Raw genomic sequence first — 20,445 nt, forward strand, 5'->3', positions numbered from 1 at the left:
GCAAAGTAACTACCGCTGCCCTGTTGTTATGCGATAAACAATGTCGTCATCTTCGTTGGGCCCTGATCGCAACTATTGCCGTCCATAGCGCGTCGCGTCCGCGCCGTTAGGCAGCCTGCGTACGGTCGTTTTGTTCGACCGAACTGCTCTACATTACCTGAACAGCGTGTTTTTCTTCACTACAGCGTATGCGCCATGCGCAGCGAGGAGTAGCTTCGCAAATAGTTCTGTTCCGAGGCTCCGGACTCCGCCATGACGATCAACGGGCGACACATAACGTCGCGGCGGTGCTATGGCCTCGCGCTACACAACGAATCGCGACGGTGCATAGTGCTAAGCTATGAGCTAGATGCATGTATGGAGATGAAAGTATTGTTGACGCGGCCTGCAGGAGATGTCGCTGAGCGTAATCGTATACGCGGTACGAAAAGACACGCTCTCGGCAGTCGTGCCCCGCGGCTTCCACCCGAGATCGCTTCAACGGCAACTGCGTACTGCCATGTTGAAAGTACGCCACCTCCGCCTTACAAATCGTTCGTTCGTCCGAACCTAAGCCTCCACCTCCACGTCTCCTTCCGGCTCATGGATTCTGTGGCGATTGTCCGCCATCGACTACTCAACAACACAGAGGCACTGCTAACCGGTGGCTTACTCGCTGAGAACCAGTGTAAGGTGAATCATGATTCATGCACATCGAGCACAACGACAATGAAGAAGAGCATGCGCCTTGACTCACACTGGACCCTGGTCATGGTCAGGCTAGTCATTGAAGTCTTACTGTACATCTGATGAAGATCTGCGGCATACAACCTCACAAGCAACGACGATGATGGTCGCCATCTTCATATCATCGTCATACATTGTATCAACTTCTCTCCCTGTGTCTCGTGCTTTCCATTTATATTCTCCAACTACTCATTTTGTCCACTCGAAAGACCTAGCTACCCTACTTGTACGAGCCCAGTCTCCCTCCTCAATCATCGTATCTAGCACTGATCTCCACCCCAACGTTGTGCACGTTTCAAGTACGCCGAAGTCTACCTGGCTTCACTACTGGCTCCTCATCGGAGTCATCAGACACCATCGTATCCGGCAACTTGCTCTTGCCTATAAGTCCGGCCAGACCATCCATCTCGCGCGAAGCCATCGTGCCAGGATGCGCAGCCTCAAAGGCCTCTTCACCCAGATCAGCATCACGCTTGACCGCTTTGCCCTTGCCGCTAGCCTTCGCATAGCGTTCTTTCTTTGCATCCTTGACCGTGATCTTCTTGTTGTCTTTGGTCTCCGGCCACACGGAATCGAGGGCATCCGCAGCCTCATAGAGTGCCTTGATGGCTTCGCGAACGTCTTCCTCTTGCAGTTCCTTTGAACCCCAAGGGGTGTTGTCGAGACGAGCCTTCTTTGCATCGATGAGCGCATCTGAAGCGATCTCGTCGTTACCCGCTGTTGCTTCAGCGAGGATCGCGATCAGAGCGAGGACCCCCGGCTCAAACTTCATCGCCGTGTCCTTGATCCACCAGAAGCTCTTGATGTCGCGCTTCGAAGCGGACACACTGTACTTCTGCTTCAGTGTCTTCGCGTTCGCCGAATCGAAGTCCTTGATTAAGCTCGCGATACGGCTGTATGGCTTGACGAGGCGGAGAACGTTCTTGCGGAGGGGGGCATCGCAACGACGAAGCTTGCTCATGTGGTTGCGAAGAGCTTCTTTTCCGAGTGCCTGCAGGTACGTTAGTATGTTTCAATGCAGAAATCGTCATCGTCGTCATCGTCTTCCTCCAAAGATCGGACCTTGCGTGTGGCCTGGATGAGTAGACCCTTAGTCATAAGGATAGTAGGCAGTGGGCCGATGTGTAGCCGTAGATGTAATCGCTGAGTTCTCTGGGTAGGTGGGCGAATGGGAAAGTACCAATCGATTCCCTTCCTCAACAAATCTCGAAACTTACCCTGAGTGACCTCTTTAGTAGGCCTGATGTATCATCAAGATACAGAACGACCTCCAGCTCAGGCTCCGGACTGATACGGTGGTAGTCGTAAGTACCGATCAGCAGCTTCTCTCCATCGGCGACATTGTTGAAGTGGAAGGAGTTCATGTCGCTATTGTAGAGTAGCTCGCCATTGATGTCGCAGGCCCAGATCTCTTGATCACGAAGACGAAGTGTGCGCTCAATGTTAAAGATGATGTCGTCATGTGTCATTGACGGTGTAATGAGGAAGTTGTCCGCTTTGTCACCGGTCTCGGGGCAGTAGAGCTCCACCTTGATGGCGCGCGAGCGGTTCGGCGGGAGGGGGGTAGTGGGAGCCATGATGTAGACGTAGATGTAGATACGAATGTAGTATATGTAGTCAGGGGATGTGTGAGATTGGAGAAGAGAGTATTGCGGTTGTAGAAGAAAGATATATACCCACTAACGAGATACTAGTCGCGGTGAAGATGAAGGTGAAGGTGAGCGCAACTCAAAATCTGCGCCCAATTTCGCAGTGACGTCGCCTCCCTGGCAGTGTCGAATACCTGTCCGTGGACAACAATAGAGGTCGAGGTGACGGGGTGCTGCCTAGATATGTGCGCCATTTCGGGGGTTTCCTTTCACTGAACCACTTCGCAAGTTCTCGTATTTAGCTAGATCGAAGGATCACGAGCAAGGCTTTACAAGTGGATGCTTGGAAGCCCTCATCAGACGTTCATGTTCTGTTGCTGTAGGGACAGTATTTGCGCAGCGGTACTACACCGCACGGATGGCCTGTGTACAAACGAGCGCTCGCTCACCTTCACAAATGTAAACAACTCCACAATTCTGGGGCGCCCACCATCAGTCAATACTAAGCAGATATTGAACTCTTCTATATATACCAACTAATTCGTCTATATTCCACGAAGAAACAACGAACAGTCTGGCTAGTGTTCTACGCATGTTTCCCTATAGTCTAGGGAGTTTAATCCGTGTCTCTAGTGGCTTAGTAAGAGTTTCTTTTTGCCTCTTTCTGCGGCCTCGTGTTCGAAACTCTGCAAGATTTACTATTTTTTGCGCTTTGATGCGAGACCGTACCTTAGTGAAAGTGAATCATAAACGTGATCAGGTTGAGCAAAGTCTAGTCGTTTGCAAAAAGAGACAAGCTTACGAAGACGTGCAACAGATCGTATTAATTATCATGTTCAAAGAATGTGGCCAGGCGTACACGAGTATGAAGTAAGTGTATATGGCTACCTACGTAAGCATATGATAAACTTCTAAGTGTGCTATAGACACTAGAATGTTATCCCGAAAACTCTTGACATACTCCCAAACGTCGCTAACTACTCGTATTCGTCACGGGAAAGTAGGACGTAGATGCCTGGGGAAGTCGCAACAGTGGCATGATTGTAAATTTCAGCTTCGTTCGCCGCGGTTAACCTCAAGAAGGATGTCAAATACGTTGCTTGAGATGAAAGATTGGGGCGTCCGTACTACAGAACCTTGGAAATGACCAAAGACCTTATCCGAGACCCGGGGTTATTCGCTACGATCGATTTCTTTGGCAAGATCGTCCCTGGTGAACAGCTCTCAGGTGAAGACTTCCTCCTCGCTAGCGCCGAGGCGAGCCGCCAGGCTAGCAATCCTTCCGAGCCCAAGGATATCCAGGATTAAGATGTGTTGGACGCCGTCCAAACCATGTAAGAGGCCGCCGAAGCGATTGATTCCATATGAGACGACAACGGTCCTACCCGCGTGAATTAGGTTAGTGGCTGAGCCTGGAGGGTGTCAGTGAGGTTGAAGTGAGTGGAGTGATACATGCCGAGACGTCAACAACCTCCCGGGTCTGGCATGATGTTCAAGTGGCTACTTGGGAATTCACAGAAGGTGTTCTGGGTCTACTATGATGGACTTCCGATCGATTGATAAGTCACTGAAAAAACTCTGGACACCATGAGAATTTGACTACTTGATCGAACGCACGATGATAATGACACCCCTACTGAGCAGATGCTTGATCCCATAGCCTTGAAGCACAGAGGTAGTACAATACATATGGCCGCTCTCGATCGAACGCCCTCTCGTTCACCGCATATACTTCTTCTCACCACCAAATGCCCAAGCTTAACACCCTAGGCCGCTTTCTCTACAGTCAGATACCTCTTGTACAGGCCGATACTGCCCTGCCTCTTGTCATATACGTAAGGGCCCCAGACCACCTTAGCGCCAGGTCCGAACAGTCTAGTGGCCAATCTTTCAGCCAGATCAAAGGTCTTCGTATGGAAAGCCTCGTCTCCATATTCGCGCCTTGTAGGAATCGTAATCTTCAGCTTCTGCAGCCTACCCTCCCAATAGCCAACATCCAAAGTGTCCCACTCTTCAATACAATCTTCTAGCGAATCCTCATCATCCGATTCATAGTCGAGACGATGACTCCATTCCAAATCCATCGTCAAGTTTTCAACTTGCAGGCCTTGAAGAAGGACCAGGAATTTCGGGTCGTCGTCCATAAGCTGGTCGACCTCTCTCCTGATTGCGATGTGGCGAATGACGTTCCTATTCATGACCAGCGAGTTGGTCAAGCCAGCCATGTCGGGAGGGTTACTATGGGCTTTTGTGTAATTGGTGTAATCGTAGTAGTCGATTATGACGAACGTTCGGGTAGCGCTAAAGCACAGGAGTGCTTCTGAGCAGAGTTGCTTGTTGCTGCGAAGCCAGTTGGGAAGACCTTCCGGTACGGCTGAGTTAAGACCCATGTACCACATATCATAGCGACCCTCATACCATTCATATTCTTTCCACATTTCACCTAGGTAGCCACCCTCATACCATCCCCATTCTTTATTCCTCTCGTCTGTGTCTTCTTTATCCTCTTCCTCCTCAGATCCCTCACCGTTCACCGCATCGATTTCCTTCTGTTCATTCACAACCCGGAGACCGTACTTTTGAGACGTCTGGCAAGTGGCTAGCAACAAGAGACTGTCGGCGCGGAATACTCTGGCCTCCGTTCCTAGGGCGTACTTGTATATCGTATCGCGGAGTTCTCGTGGAAGGCGGAAGAATGGAAACACACCGGGCGGAACCCAATCTTCCGCGATCTTTGCTACTTGTCGGGCTTCCTTAGGTGTGGTGGGCGTTTTCTTGCGCTTGCCGTCGTCGATCTTTTGGAAGAGCGACTCCCGAACACGAACGTCGAAATAACTCATGGCGGCTTAGAGTAGGTGGATGAAGATATCTCACCGGAGAGAGTAGTCTGAACGCGAAAAAATCTGGAGGAAGGCAATTCGTAAACAGGAATGATAGCGCCTGGTGGGTACTAGCCCTGATCAGGCAGCAACGGTCCACTCTCCCTTCGGTGAGTGAGTGCGAGCGCCCGGGCGCCTTCACTGATACACCCCGCAAGAGGACAACGAAATTTGACCAAAAGACAAGACTTGTATGCACTACCAAACAGCAGGGTATAATTTTAGCTTTGCGATCATCATTTGCTTTCGTTACAGGTGTCACGGATGTACTGCATTGATAGGGACTTGGTCGAATGTTTGATGACGGCTACACATGCATTAAGAAGGCTTCTCCTACACATGACTACATACGGGCACGGCTCATAGCAGTACCAGCTACTCAGATCCCCCCGTTCAGGTAGTAATCCAGAGGGTATCCCAGCCAATCACACTGCTCCACATCCGTATATCCAGCGCTCTTGCTAGGCCAATCCAACAGCCTAATCTCATCTCCTGACTTCTTAGTTGCATCAACCTGCATCCACTGACCATACTTCGTGACACCTTCAAGCACCTTGTAATACCCTCTGACATCAAGATACTTCAAGCTAGGGTTCGGGTCGCCAATTCTGATAAAGGAAGCGAAGTAGCTGGTAGTGAGTTGAACACTCCACAGATCCTCTGGTTCGCGGATACGGTTCAGAACGCCGAAGAACCAAGGCGAGTCTGCGCCGTGGAAGCGGAAGTACGGGTTCTCGGGGTTGTCGCTGGCAGGGCCACCCAGGTTGTTGGGATCGTAGCCGTCGATAGAACGGTCGAGTTGGTAGTAGTATGTCTTTGAGAAGGCTTTTGATCGCGATGCAGAGTAGACGGTCGATTGGTCGGCACAGCGGAATGTCTTGTCGGTGGCAATACGCTGCGAGACATTAAAAGAGTCGAGCGTTAGGTTACCGGTGCTGGTAAAGGGAAAAAGACCGGACTGAATGACGCGTTCGGCCCATGTGCTGTTGATACCAAGCGCTTCCTGAAGGCCTTGAGAATGGTTTGAGATGGGGCTTGTGGGGTATGTGGAGAACGAAGCGCCGTCATCGAGAACGGTACCGAAGATTACAGGAATGTGTGCGGTACTGGCATTGCGAGTTGAGATGATGAGTTCGGGCGTGTTGACGTAGGTACCGTCTTGGACGACGTATCGGGCTACAGTGTTAAAGCCAACTAGGTCTGCAGCAGGAACCTTGTCGAGACAAGCGATTTGGGCTGACATATCAGTGCTGTTGCAGCCAGCGGCCGCAAAGATCTGAGGTCCGGCGACGGTGTAGCTCTGATTGACCGTGTAGTAGGTTGAGTATGTTGTCCCATAGTCACCGTCTAGACCAAGCGTTACGCCTCCTCCGAGGTTGGATAGAGCAACTGCACCTTGGAATTTTCCGATGGCTTTAGGAGAGCCCAATAATGTTCGGACAGAGCCAGCTCCAGCAGATCCTCCAGCGATGGTTATCCTCTCTGGGTCACCACCAAAGGCAGCGATGTTTGCAACGGTCCAGTCAAGTGCCAAAATCTGGTCGGCGATACCGAAATTGCCCTTAATGTCTGTTCCAGGAATGGCTAGGAAGCCGAGGGTGGAAAGACGGTAGTTGATGTTGACAACAACAAGATCCTCCTTGCTGGCAAGGTTTCCACCATCAGAGAGTGGATCAGCGCCACTTCCTCCGGTAAATCCACCACCGTGGATCCAAAACAAGACGGGTCGGAGCTGCTTCTTCGATCCCGCTTTGGGAATGTATGGTGTTTGGATGTTGAGGAAAAGGCAGTCTTCGCTTCCACCACCGCCTTGGATGCAGTTCGAGCCGTACTCGGTGGCCTGGATTGTTTGGCCCTTCTTGGAGTAGAGTGAAGAGTACTTGAAACGAGTAGGCGTGTCGGCATATGGAATGCCTAGGAACCTGAACGACTTTTGGTTGCGGTACCCGACGAAAGTATTTCCACCAGATGCTACTGAGATGGAACTTCCGTTTACAGGCCCGGCGCTTGCTGAACCGTTGTTTGCCGACTGTGTGCACAAGACTGGGAGTTGCTTGTGGTGTGGTGAAGCAGACATATACTTCACTCGGTTGCCGACTGAGACCACGCCGCTGTCGATGTAGTACCCTCGTTCAGCGTCTGTGTATTTGGCATAATCTTGGTACGAGAGAGCATCATTGAAATCAGCCTGGTACTTCTGGAGCGTAGCCTTGGAAATGAGCTTCTCGTTGAGCGAGACACAGGCTGCTGCTGCATTGGCTTGAGGGACCGGGTCGAGGATGATGGCACCGATGTGGTTCTTGTCGTCTGAGCCGTTGAGGTTGTTCTGGTAAACGAGTGTCAAAGAAGACTTTGCGTTCGAAACGCCGACCGCAGGTGCTGATCCCACTGGTGAAGCCTGAGAGACAGCAACAATACCAGCCGCTGCGGCGGCAACGAGGGTGGTGATGACTGTCATCTTGAATGTCCAGCTTGGCGCAGAGACTTGATCGACAGCTGGAGAGCCATGGTCGTTCATCTTGATCCTCTTATACGGCACCGGTAACCCGGATGGCGTCGTGCTTGCAGATGAACAACCGTGGCGCTAGCCACAAGCAGTTCCCCTCCACATGAGGCTATTGGAAATAAGCATTCGAGAACGGACTAACCCCAGGAAACGAGGTGTAGATCGATCACTAGGCAGGGGCAGTGGCAGAATGCTTAAGCAGGAGACTGGTACCGCAACGATACTACCGAACGACGAACGCGTACTAACATTCCTCGTATTCGAAGCCAATGCACTCGCCTCAACATGAGGACATGATATGCATCCTTGGTTGTCATTTGATATCGCAATGGATGTGAATCCTTCCAGATCGATGTATCGCTTGGCCTGCAGTTGGATCACACCGAGCGCAGCATCGCGATAGTGGTCTATGCATCTTCATCCGAGGTTCAGGTCCGATGTAATTTAGCCGTTTAGGCACTGCATGTAGCCCGCCGGCCTCGTGGCGATGGCATCATGGATGCTAGACGATGCAGGGGTCGGGGTGGATGTCTTCGCTGTCCGTTCGCGGGGTGTGGCTTGAACTGGGGAGCGGAGGAGTGGAAGCTGGAAATTTGATGGGGTTCCGGGGTTTAAGACGCGCAGCTTGGTGCTAGCCATGTTGGGTGCTAGTCGCCATGTTCCCCTCACACCTGGGCACAACCTGGCAGGTTTGATCCTCCCGGTAATCGACTACTTCCTTGCTTCAGGGAAACGGCGGATGTATCTACACGATTCTGACGGCTGTGTCTATGGTCATTGACAGAATCCTATATTGCCGCGCGACACGACAACTCAAAAGTATCTTTCATGCGTACCGCTGGGCATCCTTCATCTCATTGGAGGATTAATCGGACGCTCTTCATCTTGGCAAGTAGAAAAGCACCCTCAACACAGTAACGGCTATGACTGCGTAGACGGGAAGGTGCGATCTCATTTAGATGCCAAAACGAACGAGACTCAACATGTCTGCTACTGCTAATAAGTCAATGTATTTGAGTGCGTTCGCACCATGCAGTAAATCGCAATACGAAGCAATGCACAGAGACAAGATTTGGAGTGGGTCGCGATACGCAGGATAGATTGGCAGGCGTCATTGCACATCATATGCATGTCAGAAATCCAAGAGTTTGAATAGAAACCTCACGTTCTACCACATCACACTCTCTCGAAACCACATCTGATCGTCTCGGGTTTCTATCGTCACTTTCAAAATGCGGCTAAAGCTTTTACTTCTCACGCAACTCGTTGCGACGGTATTTGGCGCGACTACAGTTCCACCCAGTATCTGGAACTACACTTACCCATGGCCAGTACAGTACTTTGAGTTTGCGTCGCAACGCGCAAATCTCTCAATGGCTTACATGGACGTGTCCCCCCATAACACCAGCTATGCCTCGAATAAGACCATCATGCTTCTCCACGGCAAGAACTTCTGCGGCGTGACATGGGAGGACTCAGCGCGTCGTCTCTCAGCCAACGGATACCGCGTCATTATCCCGGATCAAATCGGCTTTTGCAAGTCGTCCAAACCGTCAGCCTACCAGTTCTCGCTGCAGCAGCTGGCACGAAACACACATCTCTTGCTGCAAAGCCTAGGCGTCGAGTCAACATATGTACTAGGACACTCGATGGGTGGTATGTTAGCCACGCGATTCGCCCTCATGTACCCAGAGCAAACATCCCATCTCATTCTTACGAACCCGATCGGCCTGGAAGACTGGAAAGCACTTGGAGTACCCTGGCGCAATCTCGACGCCTTGTACAAAGACGAGCTGGCCACCAACTACACATCAATCCGGAAGTACCAACAAGCCACTTACTACGTCAATACCTGGAAGCCGGAATACGACGTCTGGGTGAATATGCTAGTCTCACTTTACCAAACGTTTCCGGAGAACATCGACTTTGCGTACAATATGGCGCAGACGACGGATATGGTCTTGACTCAACCCATTGCGTATGAGTTTGAGCTGGTACAGCCTAAGACTCTTCTCTTGATAGGGACGAAAGATACGACGGCTATCGGTAAAGCTTGGAGCCCACCAGATGTACAGGCCAAGATAGGTAAATACGAGGTGTTGGGTAAAGAAGTGGCGGCGAGGATTCCAAACGCGACGTTAATCGAATTCGAGGATCTAGGCCATAGTCCCCAAGTTCAGGATAGCGAAAGATATCACAGCGCGCTGTTTGGATGGTTGGAGGGGTCTAATTGATCTTGTGGAGGCGGTACGGCTGTGTGACAAGTGAAAGGGAGGGAGGTAGCGAAACAAAAAGAGAAATATGCGAATTTTTATGGCCGCGGGCAGTTTCGAACCCGGAGCAAAAATAGATCGCTTCAACCGAAGCCTGTATGTGAACGGATCACACCCTGCACGACAGGGTAGACATGCGAAGGACATACGCTACGGGCCCATCAGATTCTATTGAGATATTAGTAAATTATTGCGTATATATACTACGATACAGTGTTTCAATTGCCTGGAGGTGATGGGTGAGAGTGCGTTTGCTGGTGTGACTGTGAGAACTGGGATGAGCAAACAGTGTCCGCACAGACTGGGTACATCACTGCGACAGGCCGGATAAGCAGACTATCTGAGTGAAAGGGACCACATCACTCGCATGTCGCGGGATGACATGTTCGCCCAGGTGCCGAATCTGTATGTCAATGTCACTATATCTGCGATTAAGTCACTGCCGCGTCAATACATCCAGAACGATCATCTAAAAATCACATTGACAACAAAGTTAATCGATACTATACCGCATACCCTTCTATCCATCTCAGAGCTACTGACACACTCCACGCCTCACTAACACCCTCACCAATCAGTCCTCATACTATAATAAAAGTTCCCACTAACCTTCCCCAACAAATGATCCCCATACCTCCCCCTCCCATACCCGCCCTTGCCCCCCGTCCTCTCCACACACTCCGCCAACGGCTCAACCCACGCCTCAAAATTCGGCTCATAGAAAAACGGCACACTAACCCTATACCTCTCCCCCCTATGAATAACCCGATGTTTAGTACTCTTCCACAACCCGTTCGTCCACCGCTCAATCATATCCCCGATGTTGACGACGAAGGCACCGGGCAGCGGGTCCGCGTTGAGCCAGGTCGTGCCGTCTTTGAGCAGGACTTGTAAAGAAGAGGGAGTGGGGTCTGTGAGAAGGAGGGTCACGCAACCATAGTCTGTGTGGGCGCCGCAGGAGAATTGGTCGATGTTTTCGTCGCCCGAGATGGGGGTTGTGAGGGGTGGGTAACCGATCATGCGCATCACCCAGAAGGAATCGGAGCAGTTGCGCAGGAAGATCTCTTCGTCTTGCGTCGATTGTGTTGCGCCTGCTTGAGGGGGACCGAGGTCTAGTGCTACGCCCATGGCGTGCACGAGGGCTTCGCCGACTTTCTTGACGCGCGAGATGTATTCTTCGTATACGGGTCTTAGCTGTGCGGGTTTCTCGGGCCATAGATTGACACCTTGAAGGCTCTTGACGCTGCCTGGTCCACCGTCACCTGGTTCTCTTTTGTCGGCGGGCCAGTCCCGGTACCAGTCAATGGCTTCTTGCATATCTTGCAGACCACCCGTCACGTTTTCGCCGAGCCCCTGGTAGCCGCGAGCGCCGTCGCCTCCTTCCGGGCTACCGGCGTCGAAGCGCTTGATTTTGTTCTTTTCTTCTAGGGGTAAAGAAAAGAATTCACGTGCTAAATCGATGATTTCGTCGAGTTTGGTCGTGGGGATGCCGTGGCCGGTTAGGTAGAAGAAGCCGTAGTTTATGCAGGCGGCGTTTATGGCGGAGGCGGTTGTTGAACGGGCTTCTTGCGAGGAGGAGGGGTCCATGAAGGGGGATATGTCGATTATGGGTAGTCCATCTTTTTGGGCTGCGGCGATGGGCTTATCATAGCGGGAGCCGGAGGCGGGAGTGGGGTTGAGGTCTGTGGGAGATGTGGATGTGGTGCCATTTAGATGTCCATCCCCTGCTGAATAGGAGACTTTATTCATATCTGACATTATATCTTCCGTCAGATGACCGTCTCTTCCTCGGTTTGCAGGCACTCTGTCAACTCAAAGATTGATGATGGATCGAGTTGCCTCTGACTCAGACCCGATAGCGATCTTAGTAATTCGCAATCAATCGTCCTGAGATGAAGTTAGCAACTATGTATGATTCTGTATGAGCACTACGTGTAAAGTTCGATGAGGTTGGCGAGTTGGTACAAAGGTGTGTTGGATTGGAAAGGTCGAGATGTTGGATGTTCGGATGGCGATGCCTGATCGAGACTAGACGCGGGTTTTCTAGGGCACCTGAGCATGTTCAAGTCGGGACGCAATAGTGGTAGACATGCATCCAGATCATGCTACCACGCAGGAATTGATCAAGTTGATGACTACACACGCTGTTTCTTCATGATCAAGATCTTCCACCACACGCATGGTGCACGTCAATCAGCTTGCTGCCAAACAATGCATGGCAGCAGAAAGCAGCGCCCAAAGAAAAGCATCTGTACACGTGTAAACACAAGGTGCAAGATCATTCTGGCTATCATCGCGGCTTCATTTCAAGTATAGTGGTATATCGCTCTATCCAGTGACCACAGTCATGCATCGCATCATGATTAATTTCTATAGATGCGCCTGTATCGCATCATCACGCACTGCCAACTAGCAACACACTGTTACCAGTCGTGGTCATTTACATGATGACCTCGTTCGAGACGTCCTGTACAACACGTTAGCACACGCTGAGAACACAGATATTAATGGACTCACCCTCTTAAGCTCCTTGTAAGGCAGGCAAACACAGTTTTGAACGCGAACCTCATCAGCAACAGCACACTCCTTTCCAAGGATGGTGATGCTCTGGACCTTGACGCCGTTCTTGATGACGCTGGTGGTGTGGCTGGTAACGGGAGTAGGAGTACCCTCGACACGCGCCCAAGCACCGACCTTGCTGTGCCAGCCGATGATGGTGTACAAGACGCATGCGTCGTGCTTGATCTCGGAATCTTCGAGGACAATGGACTCCTTGACGCGGACACCAGCGCCAATGACGACGCGAGGGCCAATGGAGACGTTGGGGCCGATCTTGGCAGTTGGGTCGATCTGCGCGGAGGGGTGGATGTAGACGGGAGGGAGGATGTTTGCGGAGGGGGCGGCGAGTTCTTCTGAGCCTGCCTGGAAGGCCTTTAGGAGGTACAGAGCATTCGCTGGCACGGCGGAACCAGCGGTCTTGATCTGGCGCCAGAAGTCCTTGGTCTCGAGGACGAAGAACTGCCTGCTGTCGGCGATGTCAGACAGGACGTCCTGCTCCAATCGGATAACAGCATTCTCCTTGTTGTCATCGTCGTCGTCGTTTTGGTAGAAGGAGGATTCGAGGTTCTCGGAGGAGGGGTATGACAGCAGCCGTGGGCGCTCGGTCCGTCGCTTGATGGCGCTGCGGATGGCGGGGAAGATGCACTCGGTCGCGAAGAGGTAGACGCCGCAGTTGATGAGGTTGGAGATGTGCGATTCGGGCTTCTCGACGTAGTGGAGCACGCGCTTCGTGTGCGCGTCCGAGACAATGCATCCAAAGTTGGAGGCGGCGTCGTTGGCGACGCGCGTACCCAGCATTACCGCCTCCGCATCCTTGTCCTCGAACAGCTTGAGCATCTCCACCAGCGGGAACGAGGAGCAGACATCGGCGTTGAGCACGAATAGCTTCTCGGGCCTGCCCTTCAGTATGACGTCGCGGAAGTGGTAGAGACCGCCCGCCGTGCCCAATGCCTGGTATTCGCGGAGGTACTTAACGCTCAGGTGCGGCCAGCTGGTCGAGACGGCGTTGATGAATTGCTGGAAGACGGACTCCTCGTAGTAGCCGACGATGAAGACCTCCTTGATCTCGGGGACGTTTGTGATGGCGCGGAAGCAGTGCTCGATTATCGGGTGGCCGGCGATGGGGAAGAGCGGCTGGAGCAGCGTTAGCGGGGATGTCCTGGGGCTTTCTATTTCGCGTTGTCGCGCACCTTGGGCAGTTCCATAGACAGAGGCCTGAAGCGTGTGCCGCGAGAAGGGCCTCCGACCTAGTGCGGTGAGTATACATGGCGGCGTCGGTGTTGTGGGCAGTATCTACCAGAATGACGGCCTTGGTCGAGCCTCCAGACGGAGACTTGGGCCTCATGGAGAGGGAAGGCGGTTGCAGACTCATAGTGGCGTAGTTTTGGGTGTGAAAAAGCAAGCTGGAATCAAGAGATTGTCGGAATGTCTCAAGATCAGAAGAAAGGTGCAGTGAGTGCAATTGCGAATCTGGCCTTCAGGAACGAGTTGGTGGACCCTGGAAATCCAGCCCACGTTGGCGTTGGCGGTGAGGCGCCCTGGCGAATCGGGGCGTCGGCGCATCGTCAGGCGCGTGTCGACTTCATCCCTTTTCACACGCCAGCTGTGAGGGAATACGAGCAAGCTAAATCCGTCGCGCATATACCATGTCACAATGCTAACGATCCTGCTACCAAAATAACAACCTGGATTTAGTGATAGCTCCTAAGCATATCGTCTGTCGAAACCTCCTACCACCTATGCTATACCTATTGGGGATTCCCATCAACTCCATACAACCTCTACTTTCCTACGCCAGTCGCAAGCTTCTTGTTCTTCTTGATCAGCGCGTTGAGCTTCTTCTCCAACACGTCATGCTCTCTCCTCGCCGCATGCATGGCCTGCTCCGCCTCTTCCATAGTCAGCACACTACCTCTTCCTCGCCTCGTGTTGCCATATCCACCCATCCCAGCTGTCGACTCAATCGCGTTCATCAGCCCCTGCATATCTAGTCCGCTTCCACCTCCATTGCCAAAGGTGATGTTGCCGTTGCCGTCAAGGCCAAACTCTTGTGAAGACTGGTAGCCAAGTCCAGCACCCACGAGCGCTTCGAGACCCTGCACAAACACGCCGCCAAGCCTGTCAGCCGCCATCAATCCCATGCCGTCTATCTCTGTGCTTCCTACCGCTCCTCCCTCAACCACTGCTTTGGCCGCTTTGGCTAGTCGGTTCGAGTTGACAGAGATGTTCGCTGTTCCGGCGCCAGGTGCGCCACCAACAGCCGCCATCTCGGGACGTGGCTGGTTTGGCGGTGGGTTGTCCGTCTTCGGGAGAACGTATTGATTTAGGTAGGCGCCGGCATCTGCGGGTGTTTGCTGCTGTTGTGGAGGAGGGACCTGGGGCATAGAGGCGTCCTGTCCTTGTACGGGTGGCAGGGGAAGGTTCGTCGAACCGAGAAGTCCAGAAGAGTTGTCAAGTCGCGGCATCTGCTGTCCTCCGTTGGTGTTCAGCTTCTTACCTGCCTCCTTGAGTGCAGTCGCGATAGCTGGGAGGACGTCATTTGAATGCGCTGAAGTAGTCATACTGTGACCGTGTGCATTTTGCTTACGAGGGTGGAAGCGGGCATGGCCTTTGAGCTCCTCGATATGCTTTTCAAGCTCAAGTGCCTTGTTCTCGAGCTCTTCAGTCAACCCCCAGAAGAACTTGCCGTTGGGTGTAATCAGAGTCCTGGAGTCTAGCTTTGCGTCCTGGCTGTTCAGACGTACTGGCTTCTTCTTCGCAAGCGCCTCAAGGTCGGCTTGGGAAAAGTGCAGCTTCAGATCCGGAGGTGTAGACACATTACCGTTCTGAGTAGAGCGGGTGGCATGAGCGAGTGACGAAGACAACGGCTTGAAGAACTCAAGGGTCGATGCAAGGAGCTCTCCCGTGCGCTGCAAGTCAGCCATGATCGACTGAGCTGAATGTTCCCGCTTTTCCTTGGGCTGTTCGGGCTCGGGCTCCGGTTCAGGCGTTGCTGTTGCCGAGATCTTCGCTGACGAGACTCTCCGTGAGGCCACTGTCGGCACTTCAGGTTGTTCCTCTTCGACAGTAGCCGGCTTAGGCGAGGCTGGCTGACTCTTGAAGGCAGCGGCAAAAGGTTTGGCGTTTGTTGTCGGCTTTTTGGCTTTCTTCTTGCGCCCAACGATTGGAGCTTGCATTACCTCAACATCCGACTTGTTGTCTTCCAGTATTTCTTCTTCTATCTGCTTCTTCCGCTCTTGCCTATCCTTCTTGGCCTGTGACTTTGTCTTCTTCCTAACAGGCGCAGTCCCGACCTTACCGCCGATCGGAGGCGGTGAGCTGGCCCTGGAAAATGATGTCGAAGTAACTGAAGCAGTGTCCGATATCATTTCGCTCGGTGTGCCTGGTATATTGACGGAAGCGATACTCGCTTGCCTAGATCGAAGCTTGTCGACCGTTGGGATCTGAGGCAAGGACGGTTGTGATGCCGCCGAAACAGGCGGTGGCACTTCTGTCTTTGGTGTTGCGACGACACGCAAAGTCCTCGGAGCACCCGCGCGCTTGATTGGCGATCCAGTCACCGCTGCGGCGGGACTTGGAGGTACAGAACCAGCTGATGTCGTTGGCACAGAACGACTGCTTTTTGCCTGAGAGTCTGTTTTAGATGAGGTTGGAGCTGGAGAGCCAGCTTCAACTGGCAGTTTAGTTGCTGCTTGAATATCGAGCTTGCCAGGAGGCTGTCGCTTGGTCGAAGCTGGAGGTGTCGCAGTCGCCGCAGGAGTGCGCGATGTCTCTTTCTGTGGCTCTCTCTTTGGGGTGGTCTGAACTGCAGCTTGAGTCTTCTTAGAAGCACCCTTCGACTTTGGCGTGTCCTTGCTTATCGTCTCCGCCATTGACTTCTTAGCATCTGGGGTCGACTTGGGTGTCTGCATAACTTCTTCTTTCGCTGCTTTCGAGGCCTCTCTGGGTGTGGGTTCCTTGGGTGTCTGGGGAACGACAACTGCTTCCTTGGGCGTCGTCCTCGAGGGCGTCGTAGGTACAGGCGAAGGCTTGGAGACTGTGGTCGCACTAGGTGCTGCTGCAGGAGTCGCAGGTTGGATGATCTCACTCTTCTGCTTGCCCTTGGTATTCTTGTTAGGAGTTGAGTTGGGAAGCGGCGTGGCAGGTACAACAGGCACGGCCGGTATGATGGTCGAGGATGTAGTACGGGACATTGGTCGAGATCCAGCACGCGAACGTGACTCTTCAAGGACTGCTTTGGGAATTGCTGGTGCTGTGAAGCCAGGCGGTATAGTAGGAGTCGATCGGCGAGGATGCTCGAAGAATTGGCCGCTTAGTGGAGTGCTTGGAGCGGGTCGTATTGGCTCATTATCGCTGTCGTTAACCAGTGCATCGACGTTGATAGAGGCCTGTTCTTCTACACTCAAAGATCCATCATCTGCAATACTGCGTTAGCACTAGAATCTTAATGTTTGAATCGACAAAAATGGAGTCAGAATCTATAAGTACGGCGGCCGCCAGACGATGATTAGGCTGGGTTGACAAAAGCGTGAGGTACATCATGTTGCAAAAGTCGTCTCTCGAACATCTTCGTCACTTGGTGGGCAAGAAAACAGTGAACAGGCCATCTCTCTATTAGAAAGTAAGCATGCCGACGTGATGCGGCAGGAGGGGTAGTTACGTACATGCGATGGCCATGACGAAGACGACGAGAGAAGCCAACCTTTGCAGCGGCAGGACAGCGCAATCCACCAAATCATGACAGAAAATGAAAAGAAATGACAAGGTATAGGTGCCGTGAAGACATGCCGGGGCCATATGCTTTGACAAAATCCGTGCAGTCCAATCATAACGCCAGGCGATCCAGTGTCGAAGCACTGAATATGTGCCGATGCATTCGCCGTAAATCCGAAACGCCATGCAGCCATCATTGAAGTAAAGTACTAAGACAAAATGTCAAGCCGCTAGGCCGACCCGAGTGCAGAATGAAAATGACTACCATCGTCCAGCGCCGCCGTAGTTGTTGTTGGAATAGAGCGAAGAGAAACCACCTTGGCCTTGACCATACATGCCCTGCCCGGCCATTCCGCCTTGGTGCAGCCTCGCCTGCAAGATACTCGGGTCTTGGACATCGGCAAGACCGCCACCCCCAGAGGAGGAAGTGTTGGCATGCCTATGCTTCTTGCCCTTTTTCTTGGATTTCTGCGAACCAGACTCCTGGTAAGCTCCAGGCGAAGGTCCATAAGGGAAGCTGAGGAGGCCAGGGGCAGGGGCAGGTGTGGGAGTTGAAGGATGTTGATTAAGGAAAGAAGGAAACATTGACTCACGCTTTCCAGCATCAGCTAGCCTAGCACCACCGTCCATGTTACGGCTGCGGAGCAGGTCCTGATACATGGCATCATTGTTGTTTCTCGCCGTTGCGCCAGCCCCGTAGGGTAGACCACCAGTAGCGAAACCGTGGCCTTGGCCGAACATGCCAGTCCCGCTGACTGGGGGTGTTCCAGTAGGCTTGAGTCCTGGAGGGGGTCCCTGCACATTGGTGAAGAACTGCCCACTCAACTGCTGATGCTGAGACATGGGGTTGAATTGATTGGCATTCTTGGGCATCATCGAGTTTTGCTGGCTCATCAGCTTCTGGTTTGCGACAGGCTGCACATTCGCAGAAGCGGAAGCGCTGTCGTTGGCGAAGCTAAAGCGTGAAGTGTGCCTGGTGTGGCTAGAGGCATTCTGCTGTTGAGGATGCTGAGCACTTGGCATGTTGTTCAGTAGGCCCGTGGCTTGGGTGCCAGACTTGAAGTTGGAGAGCAACAGCTGCTGCTGTTGCTGTGGTGTAAGGCCTCTGTTGCTCAGTCCCAGGCTGCTGAAGTCCTCGGCCAAAGGCGTGTTCTGTCCGAAAAGGCTGCCGCCAAAACCTTGCTGACCAGGTGGTGCAATCGCGTGTTGATTGAGGTGGTTGGTGCTTGTCTCGGGACCGTCTTCGGGCTCTCCGCCTAGCTGCAAGCTGCCGCCAGCCGTTGCTTCGTTGTCTTCACGCTCAGCAGCTGGGGCTTGCTGGGACGCTGCCTTTGCTACAGCAACAGCTTCCGCTTCAGCCTCGCGCTGCAGTGCCAGTTCCTTCTCCTTCTTTTCTTTGATGGCACGACGCTTAGCACCGCCATTGGGATCCAGGAGTTGAGGAAACTCGGTGACAGCTTTCAGTTCTTCCTCAGATAGAACGGCGCTTGAGAACACGAACTTGAAGTCTGGCGAGCAGATGACCTTCAGTAAATCGTGAATACCATTGTCGCGGGGCTTCGGCGGTCGGGCAGCGGGTGCGGGTGTCGGAGCAGGCGGCGGGGTTGCAGCCTTCGATGCTTGTGCAGCCTTCTCCTTTTCCTTCTCTTTCTCCTTTTCTTTTTCTTTTTCCTTGTCCTTGCCCTTCTTCTTTGGTGGCTCAGCTGCTTTCGATGGCTTAGGTGGTTGCGCGGGAACAGCATTCGTGACCATGGGACTGGCGTTGTTCGAAGCGACCGTGGATCGGCTGGCTCGGCGTTCCAGCAACGCCTTACTTCCCCAACTAGCGGTTGCAGGCAGACCGGGTGCTTCGTGTATCGAGCTCGACGTATCGGTACTATCCTGTCGATGCATCGGGATCGCGGCAGCGACAGCGGGACCCTGGTGGGCGGGGGGCGCGGCTCGAGACGTAGAAGATTGCGACGGTTGTTGCGTCTGGATTGAGTTCATCATGGAGAGATCTTGGCGAGTGAAGCTGTCGTTATCTTCGCCGGGTTCGTGCAAGAACATGCAATTGCGGTTATTGCAGGTCTCGCCACGGAGATACGCTGAGCAGTACTTCGTAGTACCAAATTGAGCTCTGCAAGAGACGTGAGCTTGTTACATGACACGTGTGCATGTATAGGGATTCACATACCTTAATGTCCTCTCGCCATTTTGAGAACCGTCGACAGCATTGATGCACTTCTCTGCATCTTCCTTGCGAGCGAATGTTACATAAACACCCACCGACTGTTGATGCTGCGCGTTCTCCTTGGCTTTGCTGACGACAATCTTGAGGATCTTGCCGTACTGGCCGAAATAGTCGTCTCCACGAAGAGTCTTGAGCAGCTCATCTTCGCGTATCGTCGGCGTGAGACCGGTCACGTATACGAGGTTCTTCTGGACGACACGCAGGCCCGACAGGTGCTTGCGGCTGAGAGAGTCGGCTTCGGCTTTCTGTGCTTCCTTCTGCCGTATCTGCGCGTTCTTCTTGGCCTTTTGCGCGATGAGCTGCTTGTGTTGTGCCATCCTGGGCAGTGTCAGATGTGTTTAGAGATGGAAGGTGCAGGGGACCCACTCTTCGGGGGAGATGGTCTTCCACTCGATCGTGGAGTCATCGTAGGGGCGGCGGCAGGCGGGACACAGTCCGTTCATGGTCGTCTTGATGTTGTTGTAGCAAAACTGACATATCTGGCACGTGGGTCAGCATGGGACTCGAGGTGGTTCACCGAGTTTTGGCACAAAGGCGTACTTGGTAGCCGCATGGGCAGGGGCGGAAATTCCTGTCCGAGAGGTCGAACTCTTCGACACAGAGCGGGCAGCACTCCTCCTCGTCATCGTCGACGAACTGGTCCTGCTGCAGTCGAGACATGGTGTGTGTGGTTGCGATGTGTTGTTGAGAGCGGGTGGCGCTCAAAGTAGAGATACGTGGGGTGAGACGAGACCTGGGGGGTCGGGACGAGAGGTCAGTAAGGAAACCGCGGAAGTACAAATAAACGCCGGCCGGAGTGTCGCTGTCGCTGGAAGAGGGATCCACAGGAGGTGATGGGGGTTAAGAGGCTGCACCTGCGCGATGGCACACCAGGTTCCGCTTAACGCTAGCGACTTACATAAGCGCGCATTTGCGGGTGGGAGCTGCGAACTCGACGACGTCGACGACATCACCACCCGCAGTCGCC

General features: G+C 52.9%; 8 protein-coding genes across 8 annotated transcripts; 2 read left to right on the forward strand and 6 right to left on the reverse strand.

The window, feature by feature from the left end:
* Window positions 1-1,021: 1,021 nt before the first annotated feature.
* On the reverse strand, window positions 1,022-2,303 carry J4E92_007423 (uncharacterized protein; the record flags this gene model as incomplete). Its single annotated transcript, XM_051498786.1, has 2 exons — window positions 1,022-1,717; window positions 1,944-2,303. 2 exons carry the CDS (start codon window positions 2,301-2,303, stop codon window positions 1,022-1,024), a joined length of 1,056 nt encoding a protein of 351 aa, XP_051351060.1.
* Window positions 2,304-3,180: 877 nt separating this feature from the next.
* J4E92_007424 (uncharacterized protein) lies at window positions 3,181-3,623 on the forward strand (the record flags this gene model as incomplete). Its single annotated transcript, XM_051498787.1, has 2 exons — window positions 3,181-3,185; window positions 3,449-3,623. The coding sequence occupies 2 exons, from the start codon at window positions 3,181-3,183 to the stop codon at window positions 3,621-3,623; spliced, it is 180 nt and encodes a 59-aa protein (XP_051351061.1).
* A 458-nt stretch (window positions 3,624-4,081) lies between these two features.
* On the reverse strand, window positions 4,082-5,155 carry J4E92_007425 (uncharacterized protein; the record flags this gene model as incomplete). The annotated part of the gene is made up of 1 exon (XM_051498788.1): window positions 4,082-5,155. One exon carries the CDS (start codon window positions 5,153-5,155, stop codon window positions 4,082-4,084), a length of 1,074 nt encoding a protein of 357 aa, XP_051351062.1.
* Window positions 5,156-5,573: 418 nt separating this feature from the next.
* On the reverse strand, window positions 5,574-7,652 carry J4E92_007426 (uncharacterized protein; the record flags this gene model as incomplete). The annotated part of the gene is made up of 1 exon (XM_051498789.1): window positions 5,574-7,652. The coding sequence occupies one exon, from the start codon at window positions 7,650-7,652 to the stop codon at window positions 5,574-5,576; it is 2,079 nt and encodes a 692-aa protein (XP_051351063.1).
* Window positions 7,653-9,073: 1,421 nt separating this feature from the next.
* Window positions 9,074-9,934, forward strand: J4E92_007427 (uncharacterized protein; the record flags this gene model as incomplete). Its single annotated transcript, XM_051498790.1, has 1 exon — window positions 9,074-9,934. The coding sequence occupies one exon, from the start codon at window positions 9,074-9,076 to the stop codon at window positions 9,932-9,934; it is 861 nt and encodes a 286-aa protein (XP_051351064.1).
* Window positions 9,935-10,540: 606 nt separating this feature from the next.
* On the reverse strand, window positions 10,541-12,154 carry J4E92_007428 (uncharacterized protein; the record flags this gene model as incomplete). The annotated part of the gene is made up of 2 exons (XM_051498791.1): window positions 10,541-11,655; window positions 12,151-12,154. The coding sequence occupies 2 exons, from the start codon at window positions 12,152-12,154 to the stop codon at window positions 10,541-10,543; spliced, it is 1,119 nt and encodes a 372-aa protein (XP_051351065.1).
* A 259-nt stretch (window positions 12,155-12,413) lies between these two features.
* J4E92_007429 (uncharacterized protein) lies at window positions 12,414-13,904 on the reverse strand (the record flags this gene model as incomplete). The annotated part of the gene is made up of 4 exons (XM_051498792.1): window positions 12,414-12,440; window positions 12,491-13,666; window positions 13,723-13,779; window positions 13,830-13,904. The coding sequence occupies 4 exons, from the start codon at window positions 13,902-13,904 to the stop codon at window positions 12,414-12,416; spliced, it is 1,335 nt and encodes a 444-aa protein (XP_051351066.1).
* Window positions 13,905-14,313: 409 nt separating this feature from the next.
* J4E92_007430 (uncharacterized protein) lies at window positions 14,314-20,138 on the reverse strand (the record flags this gene model as incomplete). Its single annotated transcript, XM_051498793.1, has 5 exons — window positions 14,314-16,949; window positions 17,839-19,364; window positions 19,422-19,796; window positions 19,845-19,957; window positions 20,019-20,138. The coding sequence occupies 5 exons, from the start codon at window positions 20,136-20,138 to the stop codon at window positions 14,314-14,316; spliced, it is 4,770 nt and encodes a 1,589-aa protein (XP_051351067.1).
* Window positions 20,139-20,445: the final 307 nt, after the last annotated feature.

The sequence above is a fragment of the Alternaria infectoria genome (assembly GCF_024043175.1).
Source record: "Alternaria infectoria strain BMP 0036 chromosome Unknown scaffold_12, whole genome shotgun sequence".
In the NCBI taxonomy this organism is placed as follows: Eukaryota; Fungi; Ascomycota; class Dothideomycetes; order Pleosporales; family Pleosporaceae; genus Alternaria; species Alternaria infectoria.